The sequence below is a fragment of the Oncorhynchus tshawytscha genome, linkage group LG18 (genome assembly GCF_018296145.1).
Source record: "Oncorhynchus tshawytscha isolate Ot180627B linkage group LG18, Otsh_v2.0, whole genome shotgun sequence".
Classification (NCBI taxonomy): Eukaryota; Metazoa; Chordata; class Actinopteri; order Salmoniformes; family Salmonidae; genus Oncorhynchus; species Oncorhynchus tshawytscha.
This window is the reverse complement of record NC_056446.1, coordinates 9,341,929-9,362,713: the sequence shown is the minus strand read 5'-3', so window position 1 is coordinate 9,362,713 and position 20,785 is coordinate 9,341,929. Positions and strand designations below refer to the sequence as shown.

At 41.5% G+C, this 20,785-nt stretch overlaps 1 protein-coding gene across 1 annotated transcript; it reads right to left on the bottom strand.

Annotated features, from left to right (window-relative positions):
- Positions 1 to 3,951: 3,951 nt before the first annotated feature.
- On the bottom strand, positions 3,952 to 20,199 carry LOC112217437 (solute carrier family 35 member F6). Its single transcript, XM_024377722.2, has 6 exons — positions 19,992 to 20,199; positions 14,280 to 14,352; positions 13,938 to 14,109; positions 13,062 to 13,277; positions 5,972 to 6,082; positions 3,952 to 4,931 (listed from the first exon to the last, which is right to left on the bottom strand). Exons 1-6 carry the CDS (start codon positions 20,066 to 20,068, stop codon positions 4,456 to 4,458), a joined length of 1,125 nt encoding a protein of 374 aa, XP_024233490.1. The 5' UTR covers positions 20,069 to 20,199; the 3' UTR covers positions 3,952 to 4,455.
- Between the last annotated feature and the right edge of the window lie 586 nt (positions 20,200 to 20,785).

The following is a 20,785-nucleotide window of genomic DNA, read 5'->3' as shown; positions in this document are numbered from 1 at the left end:
AGTTTGTATCATTTTCATTTAGATAGAATTTTGATTAACCACATGACAAAGACTTTATTATAAATGAAATAAAACTTTCACAAAAATATGCATATGAAAACCACAACTGGCACACAGATCAGTAGAAAAGGTAAGATAAATTGGCATTCCACATGAGAAAGGTTGCCAACTCCTCATGTAGCCTATTAACGGCAACTTCGGGAGAGTAATGGAAGAGTCTGCGACAGCCAGCAGGGGCGGGAGGAGAATAGTTGGGTCAGGTTATGCTTTTATCTAGATCTCTGGCACCTTCTTGAGGCATTTGTCTTATTTCATCAAACCTCAAACTTTAAGCATCAGACAAGCTCAATGCATGAAGTTGATTTCATTAAAACACATCTATATGTCTATATATGAAAAAATACACATAAAAAATGTAGACCAATCGAACAGACTGCTTTCGGTCAACCAACATTTTTGTTGTTGTCAGGGACAGCCCTAATCCAAACTCAACCCAAATTTACCACAGGCATTATGATCAGGTTGCTAGCAGCTGCACTCCCAATTGATGATTACTTGTGTGCTGCCAACTGAGGGCAGGATTGAAACAAAACCTACCAACCGTAATTTACGTTGTGATGCAGTCAAAACCACAAGTTTCACAAAACTGCTTTGGACGAGACTGACTTTATGACTGAAATTATCCTATTTACACTTTGTAGTTATTTTGACAATAGAATAAATGGGTTTAACTTAAATTGATGCCACATAGGCTGTTTACAAAACGAGAAGTTCATTTTTAGGGGTAGTTGCTCTTAAAAACATTTCTAGCCTGTCCATCTATTGGTAACAGGGTTGACGTGTTACTGTATGCTGCACCGCTCAGTTTTCTGCCACAAAACACCAGAAAATTGTCAAAAAGAATAGAACCAGCGCACCTGCTTTTACTCAATGATTACTAGATGTTGAATGTTTCATTTGAAGAAAATATATAAAAAGGAATAATTTCACCATGTTAAAATGAGTTCAATTCAGGTAACAGAGTTGACCTTAAAATGAGGGACAGATGTAAATGTCACTAATCACATGAAATAAATACATCTCCAGAAATGACTGTCAAAGTAACAATATAACTAACGCTTTAAAATGATGAAACCTGGATACAGTATGGGATACAATCTTCCTAGAAGTGACCCAGTGTTGGAGGAACATGTCAAAATGCTACATTTTGGCACAATTTACTTAAAACAAAGGGACACAAAAAAAGGCATTATTTTCATGGAACGACCCTCCTATTTCATCTCTAAGTATAATACAGCACAGAACTCAAGTGCTAATAACATTTCCACATTTTTATTTAATTATTATTTATTTAAAAAAACATTTAACTGGAGCCATGTTCAATACATCCAGTCAACATTGTTCACATGGCACTTTAAAATCCCAAGCAAATGTACGTCCTAATTAAAAAGTGCACAAGTCTTACAAAAACCTATATCGGAATCTTGGTCCTGAGAACAGTTTCCATTCACTTACTGAGAGCTTGGTAGGCTGTTCAACTAACCTACTTAATCTATGGCTTAGCCTTAGGGGTAGCGGCAGCAATATTCACCTACGCTATCCATTGATAGAAAACTATGTACCAAGAAGCATGGGCTAGTAATAGACTTTATAACCATTTTCTTTTTTACATGTGATAATGTGTCAGTCAATGAATATATCCAGAACAATTGCAATTGTTTGATAATAAAACAGGGGAAAACCTCACGGGTAAAATCATGCAGGAAATATTGAATCACAGATCCCAAAGCACACTTATGGTAGTGACACTCACACAATACCAGTCATTATGCAACAAGTGTTCAGTGGGGAACATTTCAGCTAACTTTTAATTTAAAGCCCTGAAAATGTACTAAAAGTCCAATGGCTGACATAGTATTTATGTTATGTCACTAGTGACACATTAGTAAAATGTACATTGCAACAATGAAAAACATTTGATAAAGCATGGAACCAACAGCCCACTGGTGCACAAGCCCATTTTCCCAATTGAAAAACAGTGGTGAGAGCCACCAAACCAAATGACACTGGCCAAGACCAAAACATTGAAATTAAATCAACTCAAAACGAGTGTATTACCATATCCCAGAATCCAATATTAGTTAAGTCTAAGAAACCATAGTAAACCCATATATACAGTGCCTTGCAAAAGTATTCATCCCCCTTGGCGTTTTCCCTATTTTGTTGCATTACAACCTGTAATTTAAATGGATTTTTATTTGGATGTCATGTAACAAAATATTTCAAATTAGTGAAATGAAAAAAAAAACATTAAAAAAAAAATATATATATATATAAATAAATAATAACAAAAGTGGTGCATGCATATGTATTCACCCCTTTGCTATGAAGCCCCTAAATAAGATCTGGTGCAGCAAATTACCTTCAGAAGTCACATAGATGTCAACTGTCTTTAGAAACTGGTTTGAGGATTCTACTATAAAGGAGTGGCTCATGAGACCTGTTTGGGACCTGTTTGGGTCAGTGGTCTGAGTGTCTCAGGCTCGTGACTCATGCTCCTGACAGAGTTTACCTCTCATTTCAGTGCCCCTCTTCAGACACAGGAATTCTCAGGTTGGAAGCTTATTGATGTTTTATGTTAAAAAAAACATCCTAAAGATTGATTCCATACATCGTTTGACTTGTTTCTACGACCTGTAACGGAACTTTTCGAGTTTTTGTCTGGACGAAGTGCTTGCGCTTCATGAAGATGGATTACTGGGCTGAACACGCTAACAACAAGTGGCTATTTGGACATAAATGATGGACTTTATGGAACAAATCTGTAATTTATTGTCGAACTGAGATTCCTGGGAGTGCCTTCTGATGAAGAGCAAAGGTAAGTGAATATTTATGGTGTTATTTCTGACTTCTGTTGACTCCAAAATGGCAGATATTTCTCTGGCTGGATTGGGCTCTGAGAGCCATTCTCAGATTATGCTTTTTTCTGTAAAGTTTTTTTGAAATCTGACACAGCGGTTGCATTAATTAAGGAGAAGTCTATCTTTTATCAATGTTTTGAGTATTTCTGCAAAATCACCAGATGTTTTGGAATCAAAACATCACTGCACGTAACGTGCCAATGTAAACTGAGATTTTTGGATATAAATATGCACATTATCGAACCAAACATACATGTATTGTGTAACATGATGTCCTATGAGTGTCATCTGATGAAGATCATCAAAGGTTAATGATTCATTTGATCTATATTTCTGCTTTTTGTGACTCCAGGCTGGAAAAATGGCTGTGTTTTTTTGACTTGGTGGTGATCTAACAATCATATGTTGTGCTTACGCTGTAAAGCATTTTTGAAATTGGACACGATGGGTAGATTAACAAGAAGTTTATTTCATTTGCTGTATTGGACTTGTGTGAAAGTTACAGATTTCTAAAAAATAATTTTTGGAATTTACGCACTGCCTTTTCAGCGGAATGTTGTCGAGGGGTTCCGCTAGCTGAACGCCTGCCCTAGAAATGTTAAACCGTACACTCCACAGAGCTGGGCTTTACAGAAGAGTGGCCAGAAAAATACCATTGCTTAGAGAAAAAAACTGTTTCAGTCTTCCAGAGATTTGAGACTGGGACGGAGGTTCACCTTCCAGCAGGACAATGACCCTAAGCATACTGCTAAAGCAACACTTGAGTGGTTAAGGGAAAACATTTAAATGTATTGGAATGGCCTAGTCATAGCACAGACCTCAGTCCAATTGAGAATCTGTGGTATCACTTAAAGATTGCTGTACACCAGTGGAACCCATCCAACTTGAAGGAGCTGGAGCAGTTTTGCCTTGAAGAATGGGCAAAAATCCCAGTGGCTAGATGTGCCAAGCTTATAGAGACATACCCCAAAAGACTTGCTGCAAAAGGTGGCTCTACAAAGTATTGACTTTGCGGGGGTGAATAGTTATGTACGCTCAGGTCTGTTTGTCTTTATTCTTGTTTGTTTCACAAAAAATATTTTGCATCATCAAAGGGTTAGGCATGTTGTGTAATTCAAATGATACAAACCCCCCAAAAATCTATTTTAATTCCAGGTTGTAAGGCAACAAAATAGGAAAAATGCCAAGGGGGATGAATACTTTTGCAAGCCACTGTATCAATGACCACAGTAGCGCACTCTATCAAACAATGTTATGGTTAACCTTTTGGGGATGTATAAGATGCCTGCCACCACTGACACATTTAACCGATGCTGCAACAAGCCTTGAGGAGGGCTAGTCCAAGATCCTATCAATATATGCCTGGAATTTACAACCAGGCGTTAAAAGTTTTAAAGATATTGTCATGTAGTTATCTGAGAAATGTGTTGTCTATGTCACACACGCATGGTGTGGAGTACGACAGGGTTATGTTATCGACATGTCATACACACACACACTTTCAGCATGTTGCGAGGTCATCATATTAGGTCAGTTAGCCCTCTTCCTGCACCCTTCCCTCGTCCAGCAATCTCGTCCTCTCCACTGGGTTGACTTCTTCCTCCTCCACACTGGCGCAGCACAGAATCCTTGCTAGCACGGGGCGATGAAGCCCATTATACAGTGCAGCACCCACCAACAGCACAATGAAACCCAACACCTGTAACCCATGGAACTGCTCCCAGCCCAGAGCCAGACTGACCACCCAGATGACCACAGTGCGCAGGCTGTCCAGCACCATGCGCGTGGTGGCACTGATCTCCTTGGTAACAGAGATGCCGGCAAAGTTGAAGAAGGCGATGGACACTGTATTACCAAGCAACGCCAGGATGATCATGGGGTTGTGGCTGATCTGGCAGAAGGCGTCCAGCGCGTCCTCAAGGACATGGCGGGGGTTGTTGCTGAAGCTGCCCACCGGGATGTAGAAAAAGGGGATGAGGAGGAGCGAGAGGATGAAGAAGCCAAAGAACCCTGGAGAATGGAGGAGAAGGGTGGAAATTAATGGAGGCAGGGTGAATTACTAAGGGATCGGTCAAAATGTACACAATTGTTACCTGGAGGAAAATGGAGGGTCATGCTTTTTCAATTTCAGTTAGGGGAGGGTTTAGTATTGTTTTTTTTAGTCCAGGGGAGGGTTATGTAATTTATAAATCGATTAAATGTCATATTGCTCAGTGTTTGAGAATATGTTGGTTATTATATCTCGATGTGTGCCCAAATGCTGCCCCTCATCCCTGATTCTCTGCTGGGCGCGCAATATCAAGTACGCCTAGTGTGGCCTTAATCAAATGATCAATAGCCTATACTATAAACTTTAGGCCTAGGCTATATGAAGAGCATGCTCAGAAGGACAGGGCAAAGTTGTATTTCTAAGAAAATGTACTTCCTCAGTTTTTTGCACTGCTGGGATGGTGTATATAAAACTTGGCTACACTGATTACACACTACAATGGATAGGCAATCATGAGCCCTGGCCTGCCCTGCTCTTGCTAATGTAAACCCTTTTTTGCTGCCTAACCAATGGCTATGCTGTGTACAGTGGCTCTTCGCCATGTAATGCTTACGAAATGAGTTTCTGCATATCTAAAGTTCTGGTCTGTCCTTTAAGTTGTAATTATTATTTTGGGGATAGGAGATGGGGACTTGTTTTTTTCCCAAGAGTTCAGGGAGAGCCAATATATTTTACTGAATGGAGGGGCATAACAAAAAAAATCTCCAGAGGTCTGATTTTCTCCAGGTATCTCGCATTATAAATAATGTACAGTACGTAATGATCTACAAACATTAGCACCTTCTCAAGTACGAAATGGAGACACCTTTTTCTGTTGAAATAAATTAACAAAAATGGTTAAATAGGTCATTAAGTACTACCTACACATCTGATTATTATGCTTATGTTTCTTAAGAGTGTACAGCTTACAAACACCATTGTTTCATTCTGTACATGGAGTTATACATTAACCAAATGCACACAGCCGTCCTATGTATACAGTATGTCCACTGAACCGTACCTTCAGTGCCCACTGCCCGTAAAGGATGAACATCATGCTTGTAGACAAACTTCTCCTCCAGAACCATTTGGACAGCAGCAATGACCTGGGCCATGATGATCAGAAGGTCACCTTAGGGTTAGAAGAGATGGGTAAGGCCTTTGCACGGCAGTTCCTCATTGGACATGTATTTTAGCAAGATGTTGCTGGTCTCTGGTCTCTGTAGAAGCAAAATCTAAATAATGAAAAGTCAATAGACTCCAACTCAAGTCGTTGGCCCTGTTTGAATACCATTCAAATGTATCCTTCCCATTTTCACCCATGACTGGTGAAATAACTGCTCTGTTAAGCTTGCTTTCAACTATCCAATCATAAGTTAGATCCATAATTAATTCAAGTGAGGAAGGAGGGAAAGATATATTCTAAGACAGTGGTTGGTAAACACTGTTCTAAGAGTATTTGAACAGGGCCCTACCTTTGTCACTGTAAGTGCCCCATCATTATCCTCTTAACAATGAGTATGTTAACTTGCACAGTAATAATGTAAGATTAAACTGATTATGGCAATGGGCAGAGTAGGGCTGACACCATTTAGTTGACTGGTCGATTGTTTGATCAAGATTTGTTTTTAGTCGAGCAGCGGCAAATATATATATTTATTTATATATACACACACACACACACACACACACACACACATATACATACCGTGGGGAGAACAAGTATTTGATACACTGCCGATTTTGCAGTTTTCCTACTTACAAAGCATGTAGAGGTCTGTAATTTTTATCATAGGTACACTTCAACTGTGAGAGACGGAATCTAAAACAAAAATCCAGAAAATCACATTGTATGATTTTTTTAAAGTAATTAATTTGCTTTTTATTGCATGACATAAGAATTTGACACATCAGAAAAGCAGAACTTAATATTTGGTACAGAAACCTGTTTGCAATTACAGAGATCATACGTTTCCTGTAGTTCTTGACCAGGTTTGCATACACTGCAGCAGGGATTTTGGCCCACTCCTCCATACAGACCTTCTCCAGATCCTTCAGGTTTCGGGGCTGTCGCTGGGCAATACGGACTTTCAGCTCCCTCCAAACATTTTCTATTGGGTTCAGGTCTGGAGACTGGCTAGGCCACTCCAGGACCTTGAGATGCTTCTTACGGAGCCACTCCTTAGTTGCCCTGGCTGTGTGTTTCGGGTCGTTGTCATGCTGGAAGACCCAGCCACGACCCATCTTCAATGTTCTTACTGAGGGAAGGAGGTTGTTGGCCAAGATCTCGCGATACATGGCCCCATCGATCCTCCCTTCAATACAGTGCAGTCGTCCTGTCCCCTTTGCAGAAAAGCATCCCCAAAGAATGATGTTTCCACCTCCATGCTTCACAATTGGGATGGTGTTCTTGGGGTTGTACTCATCCTTCTTCTTCCTCCAAACACAGCGAGTGGAGTTTAGACCAAAAAGCTCCATTTGTCTCATCAGACCACATGACCTTCTCCCATTCCTCCTCTGGATCATCCAGATGGTCATTGGCAAACTTCAGACGGGCCTGGACATGTGCTGGCTTGAGCAGGGGGACCTTGCGTGTGCTGTAAGAATTTAATCCATGATGGCGTAGCGTTACTAAAATGGTTTTCTTTGAGCCTGTGGTCCCAGCTCTCTTCAGGTCATTGACCAGGTCCTACCGTGTAGTTCTTGGCTGATTCCTCACCTTCCTCATGATCATTGATGCCCCACGAGGTGAGATCTTGCATGGAGCCCCAGACCGAGGGTGATTGACCGTCATCTTGAACTTCTTCCATTTTCTAATAATTGCACCAACAGTTGTTGCCTTCTCACCAAGCTGCTTGCCTATTGTACTGTAGCCCATCCCAGCCTTGTGTAGGTCTACAATTTTATCCCTGATGTCCTTACACAGCTCTCTGGTCTTGGCCATTGTGGAGAGGTTGGAGTCTGTTTGATTGAGTGTGTGGACAGGTGTCTTTTATACAGGTAACGAGTTCAAACAGGTGCAGTTAATACAGGTAATGAGTGGAGAACAGGAGGGCTTCTTAAAGAAAAACTAACAGGTCTGTGAGAGCCAGAATTCTTACTGGTTGTTACGTGATCAAATACTTATGTCAAGCAATAAAATGCAAATTAATTACTTAAAAATCATACAATGTGATTTTCTGGATTTTGTTTTAGATTCCGTCTCTCATAGTTGAAGTGTACCTATGATTAAAAAAAATTACAGACCTCTACATACTTTGTAAGTAGGAAAACCTGCAAAATCGGCAGTGTATCAAATACTTGTTCTCCCCACTGTGTGTGTCACACACACACACACACACACACACAGTGGGGCAAAAAAGTATTTAGTCAGCCACCAATTGTGCAAGTTCTCCCACTTAAAAAGATGAGGCTTGTAATTTTCATTATAGGTACACTTCAACTATGACAGACAAAATTAGGAAAGAAATCCAGAAAAATCACATTGTAGGATTTTTAATGAATTTATTTGCAAATTATGGCGGAGCGCACAACCAAGACTACACTTGTGAGGAAAAGTTTTCGGTTCATTTTATTTCATTTATGAGTTGTCAATTTATTTATTGTCTTTTGTTTGGAGCGCTCCTGTCAATCTTGAGTAAGGACACGCACCTGATTATGCATGGCCCTGGGCCTATGCTACCTGGCCTGCGCACAAATGTAAGCTTATAAAATGTGCCCACTTGGCAATCTGATACTATTTCTGATTGTTTTAACTCACCATCACCGTGGAGTCATTTTTCCTTCGCCTCAAAAAGCAAGTCAACTAAGTCTATTTTTACATGAGAATGATAATAGTTCCTCTACGTAGCCTATTTGAAAATGCTCTCCCTTTTGATAACCACTCAGCATGAAAGGGGAAAAAATGGTATGTTCTGATCCGGGAGAAATGTCATAAAAAAGGCCTATATATCTTATATCTTGTGCAAATAGCCTACAGCTGTGTCTGTCTGTCCGGAGCTCACTGGAGCAGGAAACTCTAAGGGCCCAGAATATTTCATACAATGTTGCAAGTTTGCTAGCATGAGCTTCAGGCCAGACCCAAGTGAATAGTTGACACAATGTTCAAGTTCCTTGCAGACAGGCCATGCATAGCCAATGTGATTTATAGGATATTTTATACCTGTGCACTGCAATGTTTTTATTTGTTGGCTTGATGTAGGCAATTTTTACATGCATTTGATCTGCGCACATCCCACGCAAGCTTTCTTCTTTTGCACAAGTATATTGAGTTTGGAAAAACTGGATGTATTCATCTTAGAAATAGTTTTCACATACAAACTTCATATGTCTGAACTCAGACTCAAATAGGCTTCACAAAAATAACCTGTTCGCTGTGGTAGAATGTTTATTGTGATTGGTGATTTTCTGCATTTATCAAAGTCCCATCAGGTAGCCTGTTTTCCGATGTGTCCATGTAAACAGGATTAAGGAAATTGTTCTTCTTGCAAAGCATGTACACATTTCAAATCAAACTACTGTAGAGACACCGCGCCGACAGAGATGGCCGCCTCGCTTCGCGTTCCTAGGAAACTATGCAGTTTTTTTTTTTTTTTATTTACGTGTTATTTCTTACATTAGTACCCCAGGTCATCTTAGGTTTCATTACATACAGTCGAGAAGAACTACTGAATATAAGATCAGCGTCAACTCACCATCAGTACGACCAAGAATATGTTTTTCGCGACGCGGATCCTGTGTTCTGCCTTACAACCAGTGTAACGGAGTGGATTCCATGCAGCGACCCAAAAAAACGACTCCGAAAAAGAGGGAAACGAGGCGGTCTTCTGGTCAGACTCCGGAGACGGGCACACCGTGCACCACTCCCTAGCATTCTTCTTGCCAATGTCCAGTCTCTTGACAACAAGGTTGATGAAATCTGAGCAAGGGTAGCATTCCAGAGGGACATCAGAGACTGTAACGTTCTTTGCTTCATGGAAACATGGCTCACTGGAAAGACGCTATCCGAGGCGGTGCAGCCAGCGGGTTTCTCCACGCATCGCGCCGACAGAAACAAACATCTTTCTGGTAAGAAGAGGGGCGGGGGCATATGCCTTATGGCTAACGTGACATGGTGTGATGAAAGAAACATACAGGAACTCAAATCCTTCTGTTCACCTGATTTAGAATTCCTCACAATCAAATGTAGACCGCATTATCTACCAAGAGAATTCTCTTCGATTATAATCACAGCCGTATATAATCCCCCCCAAGCAGACACATCGATGGCTCTGAATGAACTTTATTTAACTCTCTGCAAACTGGAAACCATATATCCGGAGGCTGCATTCATTGTAGCTGGGGATTTTAACAAGGCTAATCTGAAAACAAGACTCCCTAAATTCTATCAGCATATCGATTGCGCAACCAGGGGTGGAAAGACCTTGGATCATTGTTACTCTAACTTCCGCGACGCATATAAGGCCCTGCCCCGCCCCCCTTTCAGAAAAGCTGACCACGACTCCATTTTGTTGATCCCTGCCTACAGACAGAAACTAAAACAAGAGGCTCCCACGCTCAGGTCTGTCCAACGCTGGTCTGACCAAGCTGACTCCACACTCCAAGACTGCTTCCATCACGTGGACTGGGAGATGTTTTGTATTGCGTCAGATAACAATATTGACGAATACGCTGATTCGGTGTGCGAGTTCATTAGAACGTGCGTTGAAGATGTCGTTCCCATAGCAACGATTAAAACATTCCCTAACCAGAAACCTTGGATTGATGGCAGCATTTGTGTGAAACTGAAGGCACGAACCACTGCTTTTAATCAGGGCAAGGTGTCTGGTAACATGACTGAATACAAACAGTGCAGCTATTCCCTCCGCAAGGCTATCAAACAAGCTAAGTGCCAGTACAGAGACAAAGTAGAATCTCAATTCAACGGCTCAGACACAAGAGGCATGTGGCAGGGTCTACAGTCAATCACGGACTACAGGAAGAAACCCAGCCCAGTCACGGACCAGGATGTCTTGCTCCCAGGCAGACTAAATAACTTTTTTGCCCGCTTTGAGGACAATACAGTGCCACTGACACGGCCTGCAACGAAAACATGCGGTCTCTCCTTCACTGCAGCCGAAGTGAGTAAGACATTTAAACGTGTTAACCCTCGCAAGTCTGCAGGCCCAGACGGCATCCCCAGCCGCGCCCTCAGAGCATGCGCAGACCAGCTGGCCGGTGTGTTTACGGACATATTCAATCTGCTGTTCCCACATGCTACAAGAGGGCCACCATTGTTCCTGTTCCCAAGAAAGCTAAGGTAACTGAGCTAAACGACTACCGCCCCGTAGCACTCACTTCCGTCATCATGAAGTGCTTTGAGAGACTAGTCAAGGACCATATCACCTCCACCCTACCTGACACCCTAGACCCACTCCAATTTGCTTATCGCCCAAATAGGTCCTATTTGGGCGGGCAATCTCAACCACACTGCACACTGCCCTAACCCATCTGGACAAGAGGAATCCCTATGTGAGAATGCTGTTCATTGACTACAGCTCGGCATTCAACACCATAGTACCCTCCAAGCTCGTCATCAAGCTCGAGATCCTGGGTCTCGACCCCGCCCTGTGCAACTGGGTACTGGACTTCCTGACAGACCGCCCCCAGGTGGTGAGGGTAGGCAACAACATCTCCTCCCCGCTGATCCTCAACACTGGGGCCCCACAAGGGTGCGTTCAGAGCCCTCTCCTGTACTCCCTGTTCACCCACGACTGCGCCACGCACGCCTCCAACTCAATCATCAAGTTTGCGGACGACACAACAGTGGTAGGCTTGATTACCAACAACGACGAGATGGCCTACAGGGAGGAGGTGAGGGCCCTCGGAGTGTGGTGTCAGGAAAATAACCTCACACTCAACGTCAACAAAACTAAGGAGATGATTGTGGACTTCAGGAAACAGCAGAGGGAACACCCCCCCTATCCACATCGATGGAACTGTAGTGGAGAGGGTAGCAAGTTTTAAGTTCCTCGGCATACACATCACAGACAAACTGAATTGGTCCACTCACACAGACAGCATCGTGAAGAAGGCGCAGCAGCGCCTCTTCAACCTCAGGAGGCTGAAGAAATTTGGCTTGTCACCAAAAGCACTCACAAACTTCTACAGATGCACAATCGAGAGCATCCTGGCGGGCTGTATCACCGCCTGGTACGGCAACTGCTCCGCCCTCAACCGTAAGGCTCTCCAGAGGGTAGTGAGGTCTGCACCACGCATCACCGGGGGCAAACTACCTGCCCTCCAGGACACCTACACCACCCGGTGTTACAGGAAGGCCATAAAGATCATCAAGGACATCAACCACCCGAGCCACTGCCTGTTCACCCCGCTATCATCCAGAAGGCGAGGTCAGTACAGGTGCATCAAAGCTAGGACCGAGAGACTGAAAAACAGCTTCTATCTCAAGGCCATCAATCAGACTGTTAAACAGCCACCACTAACATTGAGTGGCTGCTGCCAACACACTGACACTGACACTGACACTGACTCAACTCCAGCCACTTTAATAATGGGAATTGATGGGAAATGTAAATATATCACTAGCCACTTTAAACAATGCTACCTTATATAATGTTACTTACCCTACATTATTCATCTCATATGCATACGTATATACTGTACTCTATATCATTGACTGCATCCTTATGTAATACATGTATCACTAGCCACTTTAACTATGCCACTTTGTTTACATACTCATCTCATATGTATATACTGTACTCGATACCATCTACTGTATCTTGCCTATGCTGCTCTGTACCATCACTCATTCATATATCCTTATGTACATATTCTTTATCCCCTTACACTGTGTATAAGACAGTAGTTTTGGAATTGTTAGTTAGATTACTTGTTGGTTATTACTGCACTGTCGGAACTAGAAGCACAAGCATTTCGCTACACTCGCATTAACATCTGCTAACCATGTGTATGTGACAAATAAAATTTGATTTGATTTGATTATTATATTAATCTGACTATTCACAATAATTGTATTATTGTGTGAATGAAACCATACTCATTGTGTTCTACAAGTATCTGCTTCCAACCCACCATTCTCTCAACCTTACCAGTGATGACCTCGCTAAGTTTGTGAGAGTCGTCCTTGTGTCCGCTCATGAAGTCAGCCAGGCCCACCACTATCAACCCCAGGATGGTGATGAGGATGCCTGTCCACTGACTGGCTACCAGGCGGCGCCCTAGGAAGGCCACCGAGAGCAGGCCTGTGAAGATGATCACTGCCCCGCGCAACATCTGGAAGCTGGAGGCGCTCGTCATGTTCAGAGCTGGGGAAGAGAGTCACAGAGGGTCACAGACAGAGCTTGGTTCAAATAGGGCGGCAGGTATCCTAGCGGTTAATAGTGCTGTGCCAGTAACCGAAACATTACTGGTTCAAATCCCTGAGCCGACTAGGTGAAAGGCACTAACACTAAGTCGCTCTGGACAAGAGTGTCTGCTAAATGACTAGAATGTAAATAGGATTTCTTGTTTCAATATGTCTGCCCGGAGTGGCAAATGGACAGCAGTTGCACTTGGGACTATTCAATTGGTTCAACTGGCAAAAGAAAGCAAATACTATTTGAACCCAGGTCTGCAGGCAGTCAGCACAAACTTTCACTATGACAATCTAGAGTTCTCAGATATTGTGTTCCAGTTCCTTAATAAAATGGAGGATTCATCACAGGAACTTCAAGTTCAATGGAAAAATGTGTTTAATTGGGTCCCTGACCATAATGTTACAGATAATGTTGACTTCCTTGCAGTTTTTGAAAAATACTTTTGAAGAATAGAACTTGGAAGCGCTTTTCGGTGTGAATTGTCACATTAAAATATTTTATGTAAGGTACAAGGGAATTAAATGGCGGCTCAATCAACATGCCCAGAAACCCTGGAGCGCACTGCAATACCAAATGAAGATAAATATCCTGGATGTAGGGGTCACGTACCAACATACATGATGGAGGTCGCGGTCATGTCACAGAGGGCAGGGGAAAGGAAAAGGAGGGGGTTGAAGCTCTGGCCCATGTTCATCTTGGGCTCTGGTCTCCGTCTGTCGTGACAAAGCAGCATGTGGAAGACAGCTAGACAACTGAGCTCCCCCAGGAACATCCCTACGGCCTAGAGAGGGGAGGCAGAGGGGTAGAAAGAGAGAGAGGGGAGGCAGGAGTGACAGACACTGAGCAATAAAAAAATAACTGACATTTAATCCATCCAAAATGTTGATAAAGACAAGTGATTAATTTAGGTCTTAGCTTACACACTATGTATTTTTATTTGAAAGACTGTACCTGTACAAATGGGTGGGCGAATGCATGTTCAGGGGAGTCTTTACAACCCTTTGCGGAGAACATGTCAGCCCATCTGGAGGAGAAGAGAATGTTGATTAAGTTTGCTCAAGAATGTCACACCAGGTCTCCCGAGTGGCGCAGCAGTCTAAGGCACTGCATCGCAGTGGCCAGACGGGAGCCACTCCTCAATAAAAGGCACATGACAGCCCACTTGGAGTTTGCCTAAAGGCCTCTCAAACCATGAGAAACAAGATTCTCTGGTCTGATGAAACCAAGATTGAACTCTTTGTCCTGAATGCCAAGCGTCACGTCTGGAGGAAACCTGGCACCATCTCTACGGTGAAGCATGGTGATGGCAGCATCATGCTGTGGGGAAGTTTTTCAGCGGCAGGGACTGGGAGACTAGTCAGGATTGAGAGAAAGATGAACGGAGCGAAGTACAGAGAGATCCTTGATGAAAACTTGCTCCAGAGTGCTCAGGACCTCAGCGACGGTTCACCTTCCAACAGGACAAGGACTCTAAGCTCACAGCCAAAACCTGAAAATAGCTTTGCAGCGATGCTCCCCTTCCAACTTGACAGAGCTTGAGAGGATCTGCAGAGAAGTGCAGGAAATACAGGTGTGCCAAGCTTGTAGCCTCATACCCAAGAAGACTCAAGTCAGTTATCGCTGTCAAAGGTGCTTCAACAAAGTACTGAGTAAAGGGTCTGAATTAGAGGTCGACCGATTCTGATTTTTCAACACCGATACTAATTATTGGAGGACCAAAAAAGCCGATACCGATTAATCAGCCGATTTAAAAAAATATATATATATTAAAAAATAAAATACACAACAATACTGAATGAACACTTATTTTAACTTAATATAATACATCAATAAAATCAATTTAGCCTCAAGTAGATCATGAAACATTTTCAATTTGGTTTAAATAATGCAAAAACAAAGTGTTGGAGAAGAACGTAAAAGTGCAATATGTGCTATGTAAGAAAGCTAACGTTTCAGTTCCTTGCTCAGAACATGAGAACATGTGAAAGCTGGTGTTTCCTTTTAACATGAGTCTTCAATATTCCCAGGTAATAAGTTTTAGGTTGTAGTTATTATAGGACTATTTCCCTCTATACCATTTGCATTTCCTTAACCTTTGACTATTGGATGTTCTTATAGGCACTTTAGTATTGCCAGTGTAACAGTATAGCTTCCGTCCCTCTCTTCGCTCCTCCCTGGGCTCGAACCAGCAACACAACGACAACAGCCACCACATCGAAGCAGCGTTACCGATGCAGAGCAAGGAAAACAACCACCCCAAGGCTCAGAGCGAGTGAAGTTTGAAACGCTATTAGCACGCGCTAACTAGCCAGCCATTTCACTTCGGTCACACCAGCCTCATCTCGGGAGTTGATAGGTTTGAAGTCATAAACAACAATGCTTGACGCACAATGAAGAGCTGCTGGCAAAACGCACGAAAGTGCTGTTTAAATTAATGTTTACGCGCCTGCTTCTGCCTACCACCGCTCAGTCAGATACTTAGATACTTGTATGCTCAGTCAGATAATATGCAACACAGGACACGCTAGATAATATTTAGTAATATCATCAACCATGTGTAGTTAACTAGTGATTATGATTGATTGTTTTTTACAAGATAAGTTTAATGCTAACTAGCAACTTACCTTGGCTTACTGCATTTTCGTAACAGGCAGTCTCCTTGTGGAGTGCAACGAGAGAGAGGCAGGTCGTTATTGCATTGGACTAGTTAACTGTAAAGTGTGCAAGATTGGATCCCCCGAGCTGACAAGGTGAAAATCTGTCTTTCTGCCCCTGAACGAGAAAGTTAACCCACAGTTCCTTGGCCGTCATTGTAAATAAGAATGTGTTCTTAACTAACTTGCCTGGTTAAATAAAGATTATATCGGTCGACCTCTAGTCTGAATACTTATGTAATTATTTCTAATAAATTTGCAAAAGTGTCTAAAATCCTGTTTTTGCTTTGTCATTATTGTCACGACCTGATCTGTTTCACCTGTCCTTGTGCTTATCTCCACCCCCTCCAGGTATCGTTTTCTGTCTGTCGGTGCCAGTTCTTCTTGTTTGTTCAAGCCTAATAGTGTTTTGTGTCTCAGCTCCTGCTTTTTCCAGTTTCTCTTTTCTCGCCCGCCTGGTTTTGACCCTTGCATGTCCTGACTCCGAACCCACCTGCCTGACCACTCTGCCTGACCCTGAGCCTGCCTGCTGTCCTGTACCTTTACTCCTACTCTGGATTATTGACCCTTGCCGGCCTTGACCTGTCATTTTCCTGCCACTGTTGTTACAATAAACATTTACTTCACACAGTCTGCACTTGGATCTTACCTTGATCCATGATAATTATGGGGTATTGTGTGTAGATTGATGAAAAAACATAATTTAATCAATTTTAGAATAAGGCTGTAATTTAAGAAAATGTGGAAAAAGTCAAGGGATCTGAATTCTTTCCGAATGCATTGTACATACAGAAATCTTGACTTTTCACATTTTGTTTCATTACAGCCTTATTCTAAAATGGATCAAATTATTTTCCTCCCCTAATCAATCTACATACAATACCTCATAATGATGAAGCAAAAACAGTTGGATTTTTTTTATAGTTATTTTATAAAAAATAAACTGACACATTTACATAAGTATTCAGACCCTTTACTCAGTACTTTGTTAAAGCACAGGGTAGGCTGTGATTGTAAATAATAATTTATATTTATATTTATTTATTTATATAATATACAATAACTAGAAACTTTGTTTCAAACCCAGTGAGATGTTTACCAGCAACCGTGTGCACTGACTTGCCTAGTTAAGTAAAGTTGTTTTTTTTAAATGGAAATAACATTTAGAAAAATTGCACTTGATATGCGTTTCAAGGCTATGGATGAGAAAGTTAACTTAACATTTCCAAATGTTTGTCAGTTGTTTGCTGCTTTGTGATCTATTAACAGCAAGGGTTGCATTAAAATAGGCTCTATTTTTTACTGATGCATTTAGCAATATTCAATTCATACGCACAAAAGCATTCACTGTGAAAGTTGATAAGCTGTATATGAATGGCCTACATGCAGCCTATGTGCAGCATTTAGTTCAATTTATCGAATCAGTTATTGCTTTCTTGTGCCAACCGCGAGCAACACCTGTCTAACTCAGACATAAAAAAAACAGTAGGTTATTCTATCTGTAATTGTTACACTCCTGCCATGTAGAAATTACTGATATAGCAGATTTGGACGCAACTAAAAATACAAAAGTGGTGTTTTGTGCACATAATTACATTACCCGACCTCCCCCAGTAAGACTAATCCCATCCAAATAGGGCATATCATATCAGACAGCAAAATGGATGCAGAAGACATGACAAATAAACTTGAAACGGGGGAATGTTTACTCATTGCTCAGGAGGTAAAGGGAAAGTCAGATGTGTGGAATACATTTGTCTTGCTGTGGAAAATACTGGAGATCAATAAAAAGGTGAGGGGCATGTGTGCCAAACAGGTGCTGTATAGATTACAATATAATTTCTCTTACCATTTGGAACAAATGTAAAGACTAAATTAATTCTAAGCATACCAGAGAGTTTGTTCAAGCCTTTATTACAGCAAAGACTAAAAACAGTCGCATTCATTTGCGAATGCAATTTCCAAAATTGTTTATTTATTGATTAAGCAAATTTTTCAAAGGCTCGCTTTGTTTTATTTTAAAACTAAAATGCTTGATTGAATTTCAAATCATGAATGACTCGAATGCTGTATGACATGAACAAATTAATGAATGATACAGTAGCCTATATAAGTATTGAAATATAGGCCTAAGTAAGTTTTACAGTATTAAGACTAAACAGGATGTGCTTTTAGGCCTACAGCTCAGTGGTGGTTATAATAGGAGGCTGCTATACTAAGCCTACTAATTATAATTACACTATTTATAATAATAATAGTAATAATAACAATAAGAAGATCAAGAAAAAGGAGCACGTTTATAAATATAATTTCTGACAATTTGGAACAGCCTAATAAACAAATCATCATTGTTTTTTGCCAGATGTCTAGCCTGCATTTTCCGTACTTGACGCCCAAGTGCTTAGCTTTCAAATAGCTAAAAGCGAGCTAGTTTGAGAGTGTGTGTGTGTTCTTCCATTTGTACCACCGCATGGTAAAATGACGCATGAGTTGAAAATATTGAACGCGTGCGGTACACAGAATGCACCACAGCCTAGTGCGGTACCCCCAACAATGCGTTACTGACTGCTCCATTGACAATGAAAGACGTCCGCCGGAATGCTCCACACACACACCGAACAGATTCCGATACGCTGTTTTGAGTTTTTATGCAATTTGGTGAATTTATTTATTAATATATTTTTTTGTTTTGTTTTATAATTATGCCCCCCCCACCCCCACACACCTAAAAGCAAAGTTGCGCCCCTGCAGAAACTGAACATCGAGCTCACAGAAAAATGGAATTCAAATGATTTTATAGATGTTGTTTAAAAATTTAAAAATACCCAACATTTCCATTAATCTGTCAGCACTAGCACCTATTGGCTTTTATAGTCCAATAGGCCTAATCAGTAGAGTCATGACTGGCATGTGAGTGTTCTCCTTGCTGATTCAATAGAAGGGATGTAGTAGTCACAGTGCCACACAAAGTGATGATGCCACCTTTTCCCTCACACTTCAGCAGATTGAGCTCCATATCACAAATATGCCCAATTGAGTCACTGGTTTATTGACAAAAGTTAGCTCTTGATCTGAACACATTTGACATTCACACACTGCCAAGTCTTTAACACAGTTGGTCAAATCAACTCAAAGGGTCTTCACAAATTACCCCTAAAAATAAATAAAAATCAAGTCTACACAACAAGCAACTGTTCTCAGCTCAAGATAACATTCTACTCAGTGAAGCGCAGACAGTGAAGGGTTTGGTTTCAGGTGACTGCCCTGGTAAGAAGTACCAAAAAGTGGATGAAACTTGATCTCTCTATTTGCTACATTGACTCATTTCACTGAGAAAGAGCAACCATGTGTAACATACAGTATCCATACTGAGGGACTTTTGCCAGACTAGACCACATCTTTGACAACATGTTCAAGTTGATTAGGTGTCATTTCCACATGACATAAAAAAGCAGAGTAGCAGAACTACCACCTGTAACCCAAATCCACATCCTATTTTGCATGACAGCAAAATAAGTTAAACTGCTGTAATTTACAGAAGTCAATTTAGAGTCGTGTCTGTTTTGTGGCACAAAGCCAGTGATTTGCTGAGACAGCAGTGTCCCACATTTCATGACATGACAAGACATGAATCAACAGTGACGCAAGGCAAATGTGAAAGGTTTCCTTGTCTGGCATTTTGTCGAATGTCTAGCAATTTAGCATTACATTGACAGCTGTAATTAAACTTACAGAATATCATTATCAACCATGCTTGATTGTATGAAAAGGTATTTACAAAGACGGTGGAAATATTTACTTTCCCAAATTATAGATACCATGAATCGCCAATTTAGACAACTGTTGATACAAATATATTGAGGAACAACTCTGTTTACCAGGAATAGTTTAATAAACATGAACAACATTTCAGCCTGAATCTTGATGGTCTAACACGCATTACATTCGCGTTGGCTACATTGTAAACACGGTGTCATCAATGAACAACATAACTGAAGCGTTCACTTACTTTGCTGATAGCGTGTTGATAGAGCCGGTTGTGAGCATAAGACCCGCAAGAAAGAGTTGATACTTTGTCCAAGCCATGTTGGACGTGCGAGGATATAATATACAATAACTAGAAACTTTGTTTCAAACCCAGTGTGATGTTTACCAGCAACCGTGTGCACTCTATCTGCCTACAAAAATTCAATCACATGACTTTGAGTGTCAGCTGACTGAGTGCGCACAAGCAGTGAAAGGATGGTTTCTGGCTCGTGGGGCATTTTGGCCCTGGATTATGCCCTGAAATGCAACCCTGTCTCCTACGGAGTAGGTTACTTTTTGAAGACACGGACTGCTTCTGTATGTGTATACTGTTTAATACAACGTAAAAAAGGCTTGTATTGAACACACATCCTGGCAAAAAAAAATCCAGGCTTCTGCCTCCCTGTGACAATCAAGCCCCTCCTATGTCACTGCTCAGCATTAACATTACAGCACATCTCCCTTTCTGAAGAACAAAGGGTATATTACCTTTGTCCCTGCAGGTCATAAGGGAATTTATTCTGCCCTTGTAAACCAGACCTGCTCCTAACTTTGAGCCTGTTTCTTATACTGAGGTCTATAAAGCACTAAGGGAAATAAACACTAAAAAGTCTGAAGGTCCAGACAACTTGGACCCCTACCTCTTAAAGATAGCAGCTGGTATTATTACTGAACCTGTGGCTCACATTTTTAACTTGAGACTCTAGACCAATTCCATACCCAGCATTTGGAAATCAGCTTATGTCCTCCCACTGCTAAAGGGTGGAGATCACTCAG